General features: G+C 33.2%; 1 protein-coding gene across 2 annotated transcripts in view; it reads right to left on the reverse strand.

Annotated features, from left to right (window-relative positions):
* Positions 1-11,326: 11,326 nt before the first annotated feature.
* Positions 11,327-16,360, reverse strand: part of LOC129961582 (dual oxidase-like) — a 148,844-nt gene continuing 143,810 nt past the window's right edge. For both annotated transcript variants that reach the window (XM_056075082.1, XM_056075090.1), the window contains exons 28-29: positions 12,921-13,049; positions 11,327-11,640 (exon numbers count right to left, since the gene is read on the reverse strand). In XM_056075082.1, coding sequence (XP_055931057.1) covers positions 11,515-11,640; positions 12,921-13,049 — 255 coding nt within the window. In that variant the 3' untranslated portion in view covers positions 11,327-11,514. The remainder of the gene's footprint in view (positions 11,641-12,920; positions 13,050-16,360) is intronic.

A 16,360-nucleotide genomic window follows, 5' to 3' on the forward strand; every position in this document is an offset into this window, starting at 1 on the left:
ATCAAAATTAGTCAAATCTATAAAGAGACTTGCAGTCAGAGCCCGAAAATCATTCTGCGTGCTTTTCCCATTGTTAAACATGCCCAAACAGTAGAAAAATCGAAATTTACTGGTAAAACTGTTTTATGAAAAAGGCAGCAATAGCATAGTTGCAATGCGTGAATACCATCGTTTAAAGGAATTGTGGTAAAAGCCCATGTTGAAGAATGGTTTAGAGAAGATAATTAGGAAATTTGAAGAGACTGGTGACTTAGGTGTGCTAACAGGACGAGGGCGGAAACTGGTTACAAATGAAACTGTTGAGGAAGTAGCTATTGCTGTAGTTGAAAGAGTCTCCAGTTCCAGCTATTCTTCAGCAAATACTCGATCAACGTCACGTGAGGCAGCAATTCCATGGTCAACAGTACGAAAAATTCTGCGGTCCATTTTAAAATATTTAAATTTAATATTGATTAAATTTGAATAATAATATTCAATAAATAATAATATTTAAATTTAATATTAAATATTCCATTTAATCTCCGTATAAGATCCACATGGTGCGAATGCTGCAATCTTAAGACTTCCAAACACGGTGTGAATTTGCTTGCCGATTTTTGGCGAGAATGGCAGTTGATGACGCGTGGCTTTGGCAAATTCTGTTGTCAAATGAAGCACACTTTTCTTTAGATGGAGCTGTGAATAATCAAAATTGCCGCATATGGGGTGCTTCAACTCCTAATGTCCTGCATCAACAACCACTGCATTCTGATTCATGACTGCATGGTGTGGATTTACTGTTTATTTTATCTTCGGACCGTTTTTCGGAAATTCTCACTCCTCAAGGTCTTAAAACATTCTCTGTCACGAGTGCATGGTGCAGTGAACTATTTCGATAGCAGGTCATTCCTACTTTACAGGAACGATAGTGTTTGTTAACCACTGTCTTAATGCAAAATGGAGCAACATCCTACATTGGAAGCCAAGTCAAAGAACTGCTTCATGCTAACTTTGACGAGAATCGTGTAACATCCAGAGCTTTACCGGATGGTTGGCCTGTCGTTCACCAGACTTAAATCCCTGTGATTTTGAATTGTTGGGATTTCTGAAAGACCACGTTTATGGAGGAGGTATTAAAACTACCTGAGTTGGAAGCTAGCATTACACTCCATGCTGCTAAAATTTCTCGAGAATTTCTTCTCGGAAGACGCCATAATGATCTTTCAGCACACAACTGATGTCAATGGAGCACACTTTGATAACATTCTGTAACTGAACTGAACTTTAAGGGTACTCGGAACCATGGGAATTACAAAAAATAGATTTACTAATTTTTAGTGAAAAATGATCCTTGAACCTTTGACTCATTAATCTGAAAAATTCAAAACAATCGGACAACTATTTAATGATATATGGAATAATTTTATCTAAAGTGATACCATGGGCCCATTTCCATTATTTACATCAAACATTATTCATGTGCGGGTAACAAAGCACTTAATTTTTTTCATGAAATAAAAAAAAATTAAGGCGATTGTTTCAGACTGTAACGGTTAAATCTTTGTTTGAATTTTGCTTTCGATTTTCTCTCACAGTATATAAAAATAAAATAAAACAAATAATTTTTCTTTCAAAATAATAACAAAAGGAAATTAAATTGAAGCAGTAAATCTCATAAGTGTTTTACATAGAAAAGTACATTATATTATATATTACATTGATTAATAATACACTATATTATTTTGTTATACAAATTTCCGATTACTCTGTTTTAGTTACTTTCAATTGTGTTGTTACTGCTTACGTCGATTAATGCTTTGATTGTTTCATCTGTATGCTACATATTAACACAAAATTTTTGTAAAATTATCCTTGAATGATAATATATTAATAAAAAAATTTCATGAAAGATATTTCATAATGAATATTTTTGCACTTGTGTTTTTCAATCTATTTTTCGTCGCATGCGTTGTCTGGGAAATTTATATACTTTAAAATAACTAATTTCATTTGAATTTCAATCAAGTGGGGTAGAATGTTTGCTATGTATTAATTGATATTTGATAAACAGAACACAGAACTGCATATCATTTAATAAATATTTTGACTAAAAATTTTTTTATCGAATTAAAAGTCGAAATTTTCCAATTCTTTCGCAAGTTTTCTAATAATTCTTATTTATGACAATGATCATTAATAAATATTATAATAATATACAGGGTGATCAAGAAATAACAAGAAGTTCGGAGCCTGTAGCGTGTTATGTACTAGACGAAATATAACAAAATTTGGCCACCATGCACATTAAAGTATGCGGTTTCTATTTACCAAGAAAAAAAAAGTTAGTACCAAAAAACGCCAATAGGGACATTCTGGCGCTGTGATCGAAAACTTCATCATGTCATTTTCATATACGGGTATTTTGTGACATACTATCGAGGATAAAAGGAAAGGTTACGGTAATTCTGCATTTTCATTCTGCAAGAATTCGCCCGTCGTTGGCGTTGTCACTACGTGGACGCGCCTAATTAGTCAAGCTGTTTTATCAGCGGGATGAAAATGCCAGTGCTGCTCTTCGTCAATACCGGCGGTTAAAGCCGTTACGTAGAGAACCGATGACCATAACTAACTTACGAAGAATGGTTGAAAGATTTGAAACAACAGGAATTCTTGGTGCGCAACCAGACCGGGGGCGTAAAGGTATCAAGCAGAAACAAGTTGAAGTTGCAACTGCCGTTTATGGATCATTCAATAGCTAATAAACAGATTACCAGCAGTGCATGTTCAATATCGCGATAAACGACCCCGTTTTTGACGGTGCAGAATATACTGCGTAAGGCCCTGAAATTTTATCCGTATCAGATAACACCCATTCAAGAATCTCAGGGGACAGAATTACCCAGTTTGAGTTTGCTTTGAGATTTTTGGCTCGATTGGTAGTTGATGATGAATGGCCGAGGCGGTTATTATGAAGCGATAAAGCTCACTTTCATGTGCACAGACGAATCAATGATATGCTGCGAGCCACTGTCGAAAACTTTCCAATCCACTTCCAATCGAGCCGTAGTGACAACGCCATAGACGAGCGAATTTTTGCAAAATGACTTGAATTCCCGTAACCCTTTCTTTTATCCTCGATATCGTGTCACAAAATAACCTTATACGAAAATAACATGATGAAGTTTTTCGATCACAGCACCAGAATTTTCCCTATTGGCGTCTTTTGGAAGTACTTTTTTTTTCTTGACAAATCGAAACTGCATACTTTAATATGTATGTTGTTATATTTTATTTTTGTTATATTTCGTCCAGTACATAACACGCTACAGGGCTCCGAACACTTCCTGTTATTTCCTGATCACCCTGTATATTAATAAAATTGATATCTTAGGACTTACAAATGCTATGTTATTGCTCTGAGGAAAAACTAACTTGATACAAGCTGTTTTTATTACAATTTTACTATGTAGAAAATTTTAAAGCTCTTTCGCTCAGTTTGCTTTTTTCAAAAATTTTGTTTTCTACAAAATGTAAAAGGTCAATCACATTTTATTATAATTGTGTGCAGTTTTTTTTACTCACTCTTAAATGCATTCTCAAGACAATTAGGGATGGGTTTGTAAAAATTTTTATTACAATTTTTTTCTAAAAATATTAAAACTGAGAAAATTTGATATTTTCCAAAAAATTTCACAAAATTTTGAACAACTTTTTTTTTCTCGTAAACTAATATAAATTTCAAAGATCCGATCCTTAATTCTGTTCAATATATTGTGAGGTCACTTTAAAAATTTTGTTGAAAAAAAATATTGAAAATTGTACGAGTGAAGAATTAAAAAAAAAAAAACCCTTAATATTTTTTTAAAATTTAAAATATTTAAATTTGTGATTTTTGAATCTGAAAAATATTTTAGAAAATTAAGTTTCTGGATAATTGACATCCATCAATTACGAAATTTGTGAAAAACTGCAGGAAAAAATTTGGGGGTTCCTTAATGATTCTGATATATTTTTTGCTTTTCTTTAGGCGTCACAATTCTCCCTGATGGTCAAAACTTGTGCTATTTTTTTCATTGCAGAAATCTTTTCCCCATTATCCTTATAACGTACAAACCAAGTTTCATGAAAATCCGAAAGGCAGAACAGGTTCTAGAAGGATCTGAATAGGGTCAATTTAATTATGACCACCCTGTAAGTTGGAGTTTGGAATAAAGTTCACAGTATTTAAAAAAACAACAACAAAATATTGCGTTACAATACTTATAAAATTATTTAATTAATTTCATATTTTCTGTCCGTGTTATTTTCCCTCACGTTTCATTTGGCTTTTTACATTCATTCCTTTTTAAAAGAAAAAGTAAGGGAAGGAAATTTTCTTTGAACAAGGCTTAATATAGAAACTGTTTTAATATGCGTTGAATAGATTTTGAGGTACACCGCCCCCGCCCATCTTGAGGTATGAGCCTACTACTGCCTCTGGCTGCGTGTCAGAAGAGATTAGTCTAATTTGCGCTTTACTCATTAACTAGTACTATAAGCGCTCAAACGTTAAAATGGTTTCCACATTATAAGCTTTTTCTTTTACAAACTTAATCTATAAGAATTGGCGCATTAAAGCATTCCTGTCTATAGACTTATTAATGCATCTAAAATATTCGAATAAAAATTTTTGTCAACTTTACGCAAACTTTCTTACAAATTCATTACTTTTCTATTATTGAAATGTAAAAAGTCATCAAACATACACTATACGAATTCATTCTACGAGTCCTAAAACAATGACTAAATAAAATAATTTTCTCAAATTAAAAAATAATCAAAGGACAAACTCAAAAGTTAGCCTTCTAATTTAAGTCCAGTTTTTTTTTGGGGGGGGGCAAACATCGTATTTTGAGGAAAATGACACAAAGTGCTATGAATGTATTCCGCCTTTTCAGAACGACGTTTAGAAAGTGAAGCATTGTAATATTTCGCTTCGGTATTTGGAGGGGTAACCTATCCTTAGATGGGAAAAAACTGCTCGTTTTTTAATGAGAAAGACAACATCTTATAAATTTTGCCAGTTGTTAATTATAAAAACATACCGGGAGCTATAGTTTCGTATCAATTGATATATTCATAACTAGAATATATATCTAGAATTTACTTACAAAACAAGCAGGTGCTTTTAGCTTATTATGAACTGTTTAAAAAAATATTGCTTGATAACTCCAGACTCCGTATCAGATGGTTGCGTGTCCTGGTCACCATTGTAGGTAGCTCAGACCTGTCTTATCTGATTGGTAACCAGCTACCTACAGGTGCACTAATGATAACAGTTGCGGGATTTTCAGAGGTGATCTTAACCATTTAAGTCAGCCTTTAATGGCAGTTTATCTTATTCTAACTAGAGGCGGCGGCAGACGTTTGCCGAGAGGGGCGCAGTTCTCTAATTTAGCTTCAAAATTAGTCATAATATTTTTAATTAAGCCAGTTAAGTATTAATTAGCTCACTAAAATGCTTCACTCCTTAATCTTTTATTAAATCCAAATACTGACGTTCATTTTTCTTTGATTGTTAAAAAATTGCTCAGATATTTGCAAAATAATATTTTCAATTCTTTTCATTGACCAACAAAAGATTGTTAATATTTGAATCTATTTTTTAATGAGACTCTTGAAATTTAATTGCGTAGAGATCAAATTCTCGAATAAACCATGGTTATATTCTCTTCTAGATTTCAGTATGTAGATCGAAACACAGGTCATAGTACTAAATCATCTTCATTTGTTGTAGCATGATCATTTAAATATTTAATTGGACTGTAAAGAGGAATGTGTTTTTTTATACTACTTTGAATTTATTTTGAATTTAATAAAATTTTTAATCTCCTGGATCTATTTTTAGTATCTATAAAATATTTCAATAAAATAAAAATGAATTATTCGAGCGGAGTCACAGTCATTTATAAATGGCAATAACATATCTATACTTATAATAAAGATGAGCATGTGTGTGCACCTAAAGCTACCAAATTCAACACATTTATGCCTAGGAGGTCGAAAACGTGCACCTCAGAGCAATTTTTTTTTAAAATTTTCAATTAGAATCTTAATTAATTTTCATGTATGAAATTTGAAAACTATTAGATAAAATAGAGAATTTTTAGTCTATGACAGGATTGTGCTTTGACTTTAAATCCTGGTTTCAATGATGTAATAGAAGTTTTAAAAAATCTAACTTAATGGGTCGGTAAATAATATAAATAAATCGGCATTCCGCACAGTTACCGTTCGATAAGGCTTTGTTTCTCTCACAGTTCTATTCTAATTGGGTAATTTAAAATGAAAAATACATTGTTGTTGCCTACTTTAAAAAAAGTATTTTTGAAACAACAGAAATAAAGAAAATTCGGCGTATTTTGATCAGTTAAGCATTTTTTTAATGAAAAGTGTAACAGAAAATTAATTTTAATACAGCAAAAACAATAGAATTTTTTATGTAATTTATATTTTAAACGGAATAAACTTTCAGAAATGCACTTTAAAGTAGAATAAAAAAAATTTATTAAAATTATGTCATCGGTCCAATGAAAGAAAATAGTTTCTCAAATTGTATCATCAACTTCTTTTAGTGCAATGACGCAAAGTATTTTTTAATTTTCGTGTTCATATTAACACATAAAGTTTGAATTCATGTTTGAAATTTTATGAACTGATAGTTTCTTTTTTTATATTTTTGTTACTCGTATATGTGCAAAACCACCCAGCATTAGCTTTTGTTCTGTTTGTACAGACATTTTGATGTCTTGAATATCTTTACTGTGTCTTTCTACTTTAGCTTGTTTCGTTTCTAATTTATGAGGAATTGTAGTAATTACAACTTTTTTCTGAATGATAATAATCCCCTTGATTTGAACTTCAAATTCTGGCAATAATTTGAAGCCAAATTCAAGAAACTTTTGAAAAAAAAAAAACCCCAAAAATTATTTAATCTGATAAAATATTTGAACAAAATTACTATAGTAAACTACAAGAAAGAAAATTTCCCCTTAGAGGATATAACATGCTTGCTTACTTGCTTTCAAACAACTTTCAACAAGGGAAATAAGAAATCTATGGCATTTACTTTATATTCAAATATACATCTTTAAAATCATGTTGGCACCAATCATTTTAAGAACGTAATAACCATCTATATTTTTTCATTTGTCCATTAATATAGTATTCTCTGTGGTGGCGGATATCTGTTTAATCTCTTCAAAACTAATACAAATCTTCATCTATAAAACTCTAACGTATTAATGGACAATATGTTATTATAGAAATTGCTATAATAACATATTGTCGAATGGCAACAGTCAAATGTAAACAAATCTTCAAACTTCTTCAATGAAAGTTTTTATACCTTTTCTTTTATTCAATTTCTCTGAGAATAAGTTTTTTTTTTCTCGGTCTTTTTTCGTATTTTCAAAGATTATACACTCTATTTTTTTTCTCTTTGAAGCTGTGCAGTTTTCATTCTGATAAACTGTCATTCAGAATTTTCTTTTTTTGATCGAACTTCTGAATATGTTTCAGCAGTTACGCAAACTTCTTCAAATGTCAATATGCATCTAATTCAAATGAATTTTTTTTAAGTAGGGAACCCATTAATGAGTCATAATTCGAATAAGCCAAAGGCAATATGAATAGATAAATATAATTGTACACAGCAAAAATGTTACATCCAAAATTCCTCGTAAAAACCCATTTCTTATCCAAAGTTTTATCAACAACATATCAATCGGCACAAAATATTTTGAATATGAAGTTCATTAGGCTAAGAAAAATTATCATCGCGATATCAGAGCCCGTGTGCATAGAATTTAAGGCAAAAGTGTTGAAACTCTAGTCCAGTTTTATTTGAGAAAATGTAACAGATTTTTGATCTTTTCCTTCCTTTATAAAAAATATCGGCATAACTTTACAGAACCCATCAAGATACGGTTTACAAACCAGAAAGTCCAGAAGTTCATTGATAAACATAGTTGCATGCATCCAACTAAAATTTACGAAAAATAAATTTGTCGCCTTTATGGAGAAAACACGAAGTTCGATTGCAAGGTATCGAAAAGTTCATCAATTGTCCGGATCCACACCCAGCGGCATAAAAATTTTGGCCACATTATATCATATAATGACAAATATTAGAATTCGAATGCCTAAATCATTTAACAACTGGAGAGATTGCCAGACGTCTCTACTAACAATCTGTAAAATCAAGTTATGCCAATGCAGTTAAATGCACAGTTAATGAATACCACAGATGTCGAAGAAATAACCGAAAAAAAATCGAAGCAATTGTAAAGAACATTACAGAAAAACTGGAGTAACAAATAACCATATTAACTCTGGTCTTTCAAAAAACCGCCGAAAAGTTATTACAAAATCTTGTCGGCATATTCACCGAGGTCAATAAAACAAATCTCAATCAAAGGAAAAAAGCCATGAAAATTGTGTCTCAACCTACAGATATTCTTAAGCACTAAGATGTAATTGACCATTCAGACTTGGCTTAACTTTTTCTTTGACTCCGTTTTATTTCGCTTTCTTATTGCTGTTTGTTTTTCCCAATGGGGAATTTTTATTTCTTTATTATCAGATCTTGGGTTCGAATTCACGAACCTCCTCGTAATTGTCTTTGTTTAGAAGCAATCTGTGCTGTTTTTCTTTATTTTAAAACTCCTTTTCTATGGACTTTCTTCGATGAAATTGCAGGGTATTAAAGAGAAATAATTTTCGCTTAACATCTCTTTTTCTACAAGGCAATTCAAATTGAAGTATCGCTGTTTGGGACTCCATGGCGAGAGAACCAGTCGTCATAAAGCCTTCATATTTGGATGATATACATTTCGGGCAATAAAAAATTAGTTCAAAAAAGTCCGCGACGTGGAATGTGGCGTTGCGATCGGTTTAAGATAATGAATATGAAACATGAACCCAACAATAAAGGACAAAGTACGATGTAAAAATATAATAAACTTTACTACAAAACACATGCTTTCGTTACTACCGAAATTTCAATGATAGTAACAAACGAAAGACAGTAAAAACAGAAAACAAAAGTTTCACAGATGGTTTTCAATGTGCCCACCTTATTTCAGGCCTAACATATTGTACTGTGTTATAACATGATTCACAGCGGTATGTAACAGATCGGGTTCGATGTTGCGCACATGCAAGAGGTTTTGGTTCTTCAAATTCACCAGATTTCCTATGTTTCCTCGATAAAGTTTATCTTTGAGGTAACCCTAAAGTCAAAAATCGCAAAGGGTTAGGTCAAGTGAACGTGGAGACCATCTTGTAGGAAACGCACTACTGATAATGCAATCCACAGTAAAATGACGTCATAGCAATTGTTGGGCCACATGTATTATGTGAGGAGGAGCATCATCTTGTTGGAATATTGTTATAGCGAGGCATCCAAGCTGTTAGAGTTTTGCAATGAAAAAAGTTTACAATATATCCCGATAGCGTGCTGCGGTTACGGAACAAGTTGTTGGTCCTTACGGTGTGATTTCCTCAAAGAAAAATGGCTCAATCTAAAAGGCTGCAATAAATCCGATCCAAATAATAACATGCGGTGAATGCAAGGACACTTGTTGAACCTGGTGAGAATTCGCAGTAGTCCAGATACGGCAGTTTTGAATGTTCACTGTTCCGCACATGTGAAAATGAGTCTCATTGGTCCATAGGATGTTCCACGGTCATTTCTGTTCCACCTTCATCTGTGCCAAGAAAGTTAAAGCGAACGTTCCACGCACATCGTTATCGACTAATTTTGAAAGCGATGGATCTTATAAGGATAGGCTTCGAGTGCTATCCGCACGCACCTTCAAACTGTAGTGTATAGCAATCCAGTTGCCTTGATATGCGAGCACTGGATGTTCTTGCTGTGTCCGATTTTCCTTGCTCACAACAGAGGTTGCGACGTTTTCAATCATCTGTAGTTTCTGTGTTTTACGTTCACGGCCTGCTTTAACAGCAAAGCTACCTGCTTCATCGAAACATTTGACCCTTCACCGCAGAGCGCAAGATGTTATTGCCCCCATACGCAAAGATTTCTGTCCTCGGTATGAACAAAGCTCTTTGGCAACATTATTACTGTTTTGGTAAAATAACTTTAGTAGCAATGCAAGCTCCGGCAAAGAGAGAACCATCGTCGTGGCCTAAGAATGTTCAGAATCTGTACGCCTAGCATTTTATCTATTGCGAGCGACCGTTTTTTTTTTTCGTCTATTATGCAAATTTTATTCTCCATTGCTGCTCACAATGTCGAATATTTGAATGTTCACCAAGCTAGCGAAATGTGTGCGTTTCAAATGCAATAATTGAGTTTATTACATATACCTCGTATTCTGTCATTTATTTTTGGTGTCATGTTTCATATTTATTACCTTAAATCGATCGAAACGCCACATTTCATCTAGCGTCCTTTATTAACTAATTTTTTTACTACATCAATTAATTTTTCATAGCCAGAAATGTATATCCTCCAAATATAAAGGCGTTACGTCGACTGGTTCTTTTACCAGTGCGTCCCAAACAAAGATACTTTATTTAGATACTTTTATAAAGATACTTTTAAATAAAATTTAGAATTATACAGATCCAAATTCTAAACACAAAAACATTATTTTGTTTAAAAGTTACTTTATTTGTGATCCAGCTTAACAAAGTAAATTATTTGTTTATAAGTTTTCTAATCAAATACAAACATTGAAATTATAGCCTTGGATTTTTCTAGAAAAACTTCTTTAACAACAGATTTGAAATGCGTGAATTTAAGAATACAATCCATAGAACCATCTCTTTCTGGAGTGGATAATATTCCCGCCATCTGGTTCAAAAATCTCATTCTGCCCCTTTGCTATGAATGTTAACAGCTTCCATTACAGAGTTCTGAGATCTCCCCCCACCCACCCACACACACACACGACTTTGGACTATTTTCACTTTGGGAATAAGTGTGCTTTAACTCGCGAAAATAATTGTTTATACATCTATCTACAAGTTGTTCCAACGCCAAGGTATCAGCAAAAATTCATCTCGGACAATTTTCACTGACAATCGACAGCCGGATTGAATTATAGATTGATGAGCAAAGCACGAATCATATCCCAGTTAGTTAAGAGTTTCCCGATAATTCAAATTTGGATAAAAAATTTCTGAAAATGCCGTAAGTCTTTCATGTCCCCAAAGTTGAAATGCACTTTGAAAAGCTGACAATCTGAAATAACAGAAAAAATCAATAGACTCCCAGTTGTTCTTAGAATAAAAGTGTCGTAAAAACAGTAGATCGGAAGCATCGCATCAAAAGACGCTCTGAGCAGTAATCGATTTATTTTAAAAGCCTGCTTCCTTTTTGAACAGACTATGTACAGTTTAACAGAGTGTCTTGTGCACTTCGCTGGACATCAGAGCCGGACGCTGTCACCCTGCCGATGTCGGGGTAACTTATGTACAACAAGCCTGCCAGGCAAGCTGTGTGGCAATAAATAGTGGTGAGCGAGTTCAGAAGTTCTCGTAGTGATGCACGAAGTAGGGCAGCTTCCGCTGGTTGTTGACGGTCTCGCAGGCGCTGCTGATGCTCTTGGTGAGGGCAGAAGGGCCGCAGCTGAACACACCCACTTTGCTCACCTGCCAAGAGATAGATCGGAAAGTAATAAAATCAGAAGCGGTTAAGAATTGTAACAAAGCACTCATCCGAATAATAATACAAGGGGCTAAATTTTATCGATCCAGCAAGTTGCATTTTTAAGTTCTAGAGTTTTACATCCATGCTGGCAAACAGATACATTGTCTTTTGACGGATTTCATCTCAAAGTAGACAGCAGCGAAGAAAACAGCAATTTTAGAGTTCAGACTAAATGCCAAAAGTTATCCTTCAAGTTCATTAAAAGTTTTACTTGTCTTTGAGAGGCAGACGTTATTCCAAAAATGTTTTCGTCGAACTTCCGGAGTTCTAAAAACAGTGATTCGTCGAAATCGCAAGACGGGCATTTTGTTGATTCTATCGTCATGCCATAAAGAAGAAATAGGATTTAATTAGAGGACCGTTCGGTATTTCAGTATTGATTCGAATAACTTTCGTTGTCGTTTTCTGAAAAACAGAAAAACTACAAGTTTAGAGGGCAGAAATAGTATGTAGGTATGGTATTATAAGTTTCTGTATCTAATTTTTTTTCTTTTAAAGTTTTAATGTTGCTAATGGTAATGGTTGTTAAAAAAAAAGTTTTTTTTTTTTTTTTTTTTTTTTTTTGCTACCTTTAATTGCTGCATTGTTTGAGCTATTGAATTATTGAACTACTCTGCACTTTAAGAAATCAACACTTTTTCTTCTTTTTGCGCCTTTAGAAAATGTGCAGGCAGGAAGAAAACTTTTTTAACTGCGGATGCGCATATAAACACAACGAATATAAACGTGAAAATTAAAATTTGTAATATGCTTGAGTAGAAGAGGTATTTTAACACATGATTTTTGATCTGATCTGATGGAATAACCACCAAAACTGAAGATTTATATTAAATTTTTGGATTAAATCTATGGATATATTCGTTATTCCTGTTTAATTTTGGGTACGGGATCACGATAACTTGAACACAACTTGTTATATGAATACAACTTTGAACAGAATCCGTCAAAAGCTTGGTTCCTTCAATCCGTGTAATTGTATGTGTTTTAATTTTTCTTTTAAAAAAACGACTTAGATAAATAAAATTTAGTATATGTCCAAAGTTATGGATTTGTTTCAAATGCTGGCTTAACAGGGTTGATTCGCTTCAATAAAATAATGCCATACAAACTTCTAGTATTTTCAGAAAAGACCGTTGAAATTGCGCAGTGGCAAGACATAAGGAAATTCTATGTATATAGCTTAAAAGCTGTCCGTTTAGAATGTGAAGAAGAGCAGACTTACGTAGGAGTGCTGGTGCTGCACGAATTTGAGGAAGGAGGTCATGTCGGGCCGTCCGAAATGGTTGACGGCCTTCAGACCGGTGAACATACTCCGCTGGGAGATGCGCTGGAAGTGGTTCTCACAGATATACTAGAAGAAACGAATGAAACATGAGACTAAAACTACAGCAAGTACATTTCAATGTTATTTTTTTTTACTAATAATTAATTATATACTACTAATTCAGAAAATAAGCTACATTTGGTGATCAGCAGAAGACGCCGCTCTTAGATATAAAAACTTCTATTACTTTATATTAATGTCCTATTTCGAAAGAGCTTGAAGAGCCATGTTTAAGCGATAAGACTGGCATCCCTCTAACAATTTGCACACCACAACCACACTATGTATATTTTCCGTAGGCGGTTAAAGATCACATTTTCTACCTCGTTATTGGTTGTCTGGTACCAGTAACGTGATAGAAAATGTGACCCTGAACAGCCTATAGAAAATACACGGACTATAATTAGAAGATGTTTTAACTAATGTGATGTCAGGTTTAAAGCATATCATATGCGTGTCTTTCTAACACTATTTATGATTTTTAAATGCGCTGGTCAATTTCTGCAGGGAAAACGTGGGCTATTTACAATTTGAAACTTTTTTAGTAACCGTAACCACGGGAGCTCAATTGATTTCAGTCATTACAATCTCAGGCCCATAGCTTTGAATAACAAGATAGTTTTCATATATAGGAAACGCTAAGATTGCCTAGTATATTTACTGATTATATGTTCACAAAGTTAGTTTTAAATAATTTCATAGATAATATAAATCATATCTATGCAGTTACAGTTACATTATCTCCGGAATTATTTCAAATTACTATGGAATGAGAAAAATTATGGATGTCTGCTAACTCATGAAGAAAAAGTATCCACAGATTCAATCAAATTTTCGTTATCTTACGTTTAAATAATTTTCAATAAGATTTCTTTATTACGAATTTTTGAAATTCGGAAATCATATCTAAAACTGGATCTTATAATCACTGAAACTGAATTGGTATTTTTGCGATATTTTATAAGTTTATTGACTTTAAACTTTACTTGCTTCATTCCCCACGTATTCTATCTATTATTTTGAAGTGGTTCGTAGCCGTAAGGAAACGACAAACAGCATTCGAAAAATTATTTTTTTTTTAAATCATAAGAGTGATAAATCAATTTTGCACATCTCTAAATACATAAATTTTTTCCATTTTATTGCGCAGTATGTGATAAAACGCTTTGAAAAAGAAAACTGAATCGAAAAGAAGGTAAGAAAATGTCATTCAGAAAAATTAACTCGACACAATAAGAGATAAAGAGTTAAAATATGTGGGGAAAATCCACGTTTGAGGGTTTTTTCTGTGAGTTTACCGAATTTTTTTTAATACAATTTCATCTGGGTTCTCGGGGTTCGAAGGGTGCTCAGATAAGCTGGAATATATGGACACGTTCGGCCCGAAGAAAATCTTTTGATATTGCTGAAAATAGAAGGTCTAAACGTTCCTTCACGAAATCTATGACGTAAGTAGGCCTTGAAACGTACTGGAGTCATATTTATTTGCAGATGAAAGTAAATTTAACAAGTTTGGCTCTCGTGGGCATCTATGTTTTTGGCAAAGAAAAAAAAACGAGGGGCTTAATTCAAATAACTGGAATTGGAACGGTAAAACATGGTGGAGGTGTTCATGTGTGGAGGTGCATTTCGATATCAGAATTAGGCAATTTGGTATTTATTGAGGGAATAATTAATCATGTTTTTATTTCAATATTTTAAACGACAATTTAAAATTATCAACCCATTCCATTATTTGGATACTGAAAACGTTCCACACTGCACTCAACGTTCGCCTCTGGTGTCTCTATAATTGTGAACAAAATCTGAAAATACCACTTCAGTCGCCAGATTGAAACCCAACGGAGTAGATAGGATATCCTAATATACCAAGTACTAATCGACTGAAATATCACACTACTTAATAATATATATAGATTTCTTTAAAGTAAATGGCGATTTTTGTCAGATAACTTTTATGTCGCTTTTTGCTTACTGAGTTTTCAAAAATACTGCTTTCGAAATTTGCTTACTGAGTTTTCATGCCTAAAATGTTTTCAAACCTTTAATATGCTTTTGTTAAGAAACAGTTACAGATACGATTTAAAAAATTCTCATTTTAAAATATTAATTTTTAGTATAATGTTTAGTAATGGATAGTGTAGTATTTCAGTAAAATTGCACTGTGTATATTTTCCTATAAAGTCCAGCGTGTGTGTTTGCTCCAGCATGCCTAATGGCTAGAGGTATTTTGATAAATTTTGGTGCACGCAATCCTCATTGATGAATGTAGTAGTAAATAGAATCCATCAGAATAAGTCATGGAAATCTACATAACAAATGATCGAATGATATGAAATTTGATTGGGACGGGCTGATTTTGAGGAAATCACACATCGGAGGAGATGGATGAATTACCTTCAGCATCCCCATTCATTCTTGAGAAAGGGGGTTCATACAGCAGATAAATCAATTATCACGAAATTTGATTCCAGTATTTCAATTCGTCAAGTTAAAAAGATATTAGGGTTAAATTCTCTTCTCTGAATTTTGGAGGACGATTATCCTCCAGACACATAGAGATGAATATGTGCGCAACTTTGACAATATCGTATTAAAATATATTTGTCGCATTTGAACTCAAAATATCGCTATGACAAATTCCTTTCCTCTCGCGTGGCAATAAGAGCTGTTAAACGACTGGATGATATAAAGTGAATTTTTTATGCAAATGATTTTTAAAAGGAAAGATGAGGAATGCAATGAAATTGTTATACTATTAATTATAAATAAATAATTACTATTATATAGTATTATACTATGTAATTATCGTATATAAAAATAATTATATACTTTTAATTTTGCATAATGTTATCAAAATTTGAGCAATGTTCCATCAAAGACATTTCCATAAATTTTTTCTACAGAGCTTTAAAAAGAAAAAGACGCACTGTATTTTGCTAGTGCACTTTATAGTAAAAGGAAATGTGATTTTATAGTGCTACGATAAGTATCCTTTAATGCTATCCTAAAGCATTTATGAATAATTGATCCATTTAATCAACAGCCGCTTAGTTTCTTTATGATGTGTAGAAACGTGAAGGCACATCTTTCACCGATGAAGCAATCTTTTCACTTCGACATCAGACCCGCTCTTGGTCGTTTTCGCAGCATTTCACACCAGATGGTCTGGTGCAGAGGTGATGTTGAGTTTAGCAATGGTCGGATGGTTTCAGGCAAACAGATGAATTTCATTTAAAGTTATAGAAAACCGTCGATTCATCAGTTTTCAGGAAACTCCAGTAAAATAATTCGTGCAGGCGTTGCTTGTAAATGCCGAGTGCCTTGATGTGAGCGAC

Source organism: Argiope bruennichi, chromosome 1 (genome assembly GCF_947563725.1).
Source record: "Argiope bruennichi chromosome 1, qqArgBrue1.1, whole genome shotgun sequence".
NCBI classification, from domain to species: domain Eukaryota; kingdom Metazoa; phylum Arthropoda; class Arachnida; order Araneae; family Araneidae; genus Argiope; species Argiope bruennichi.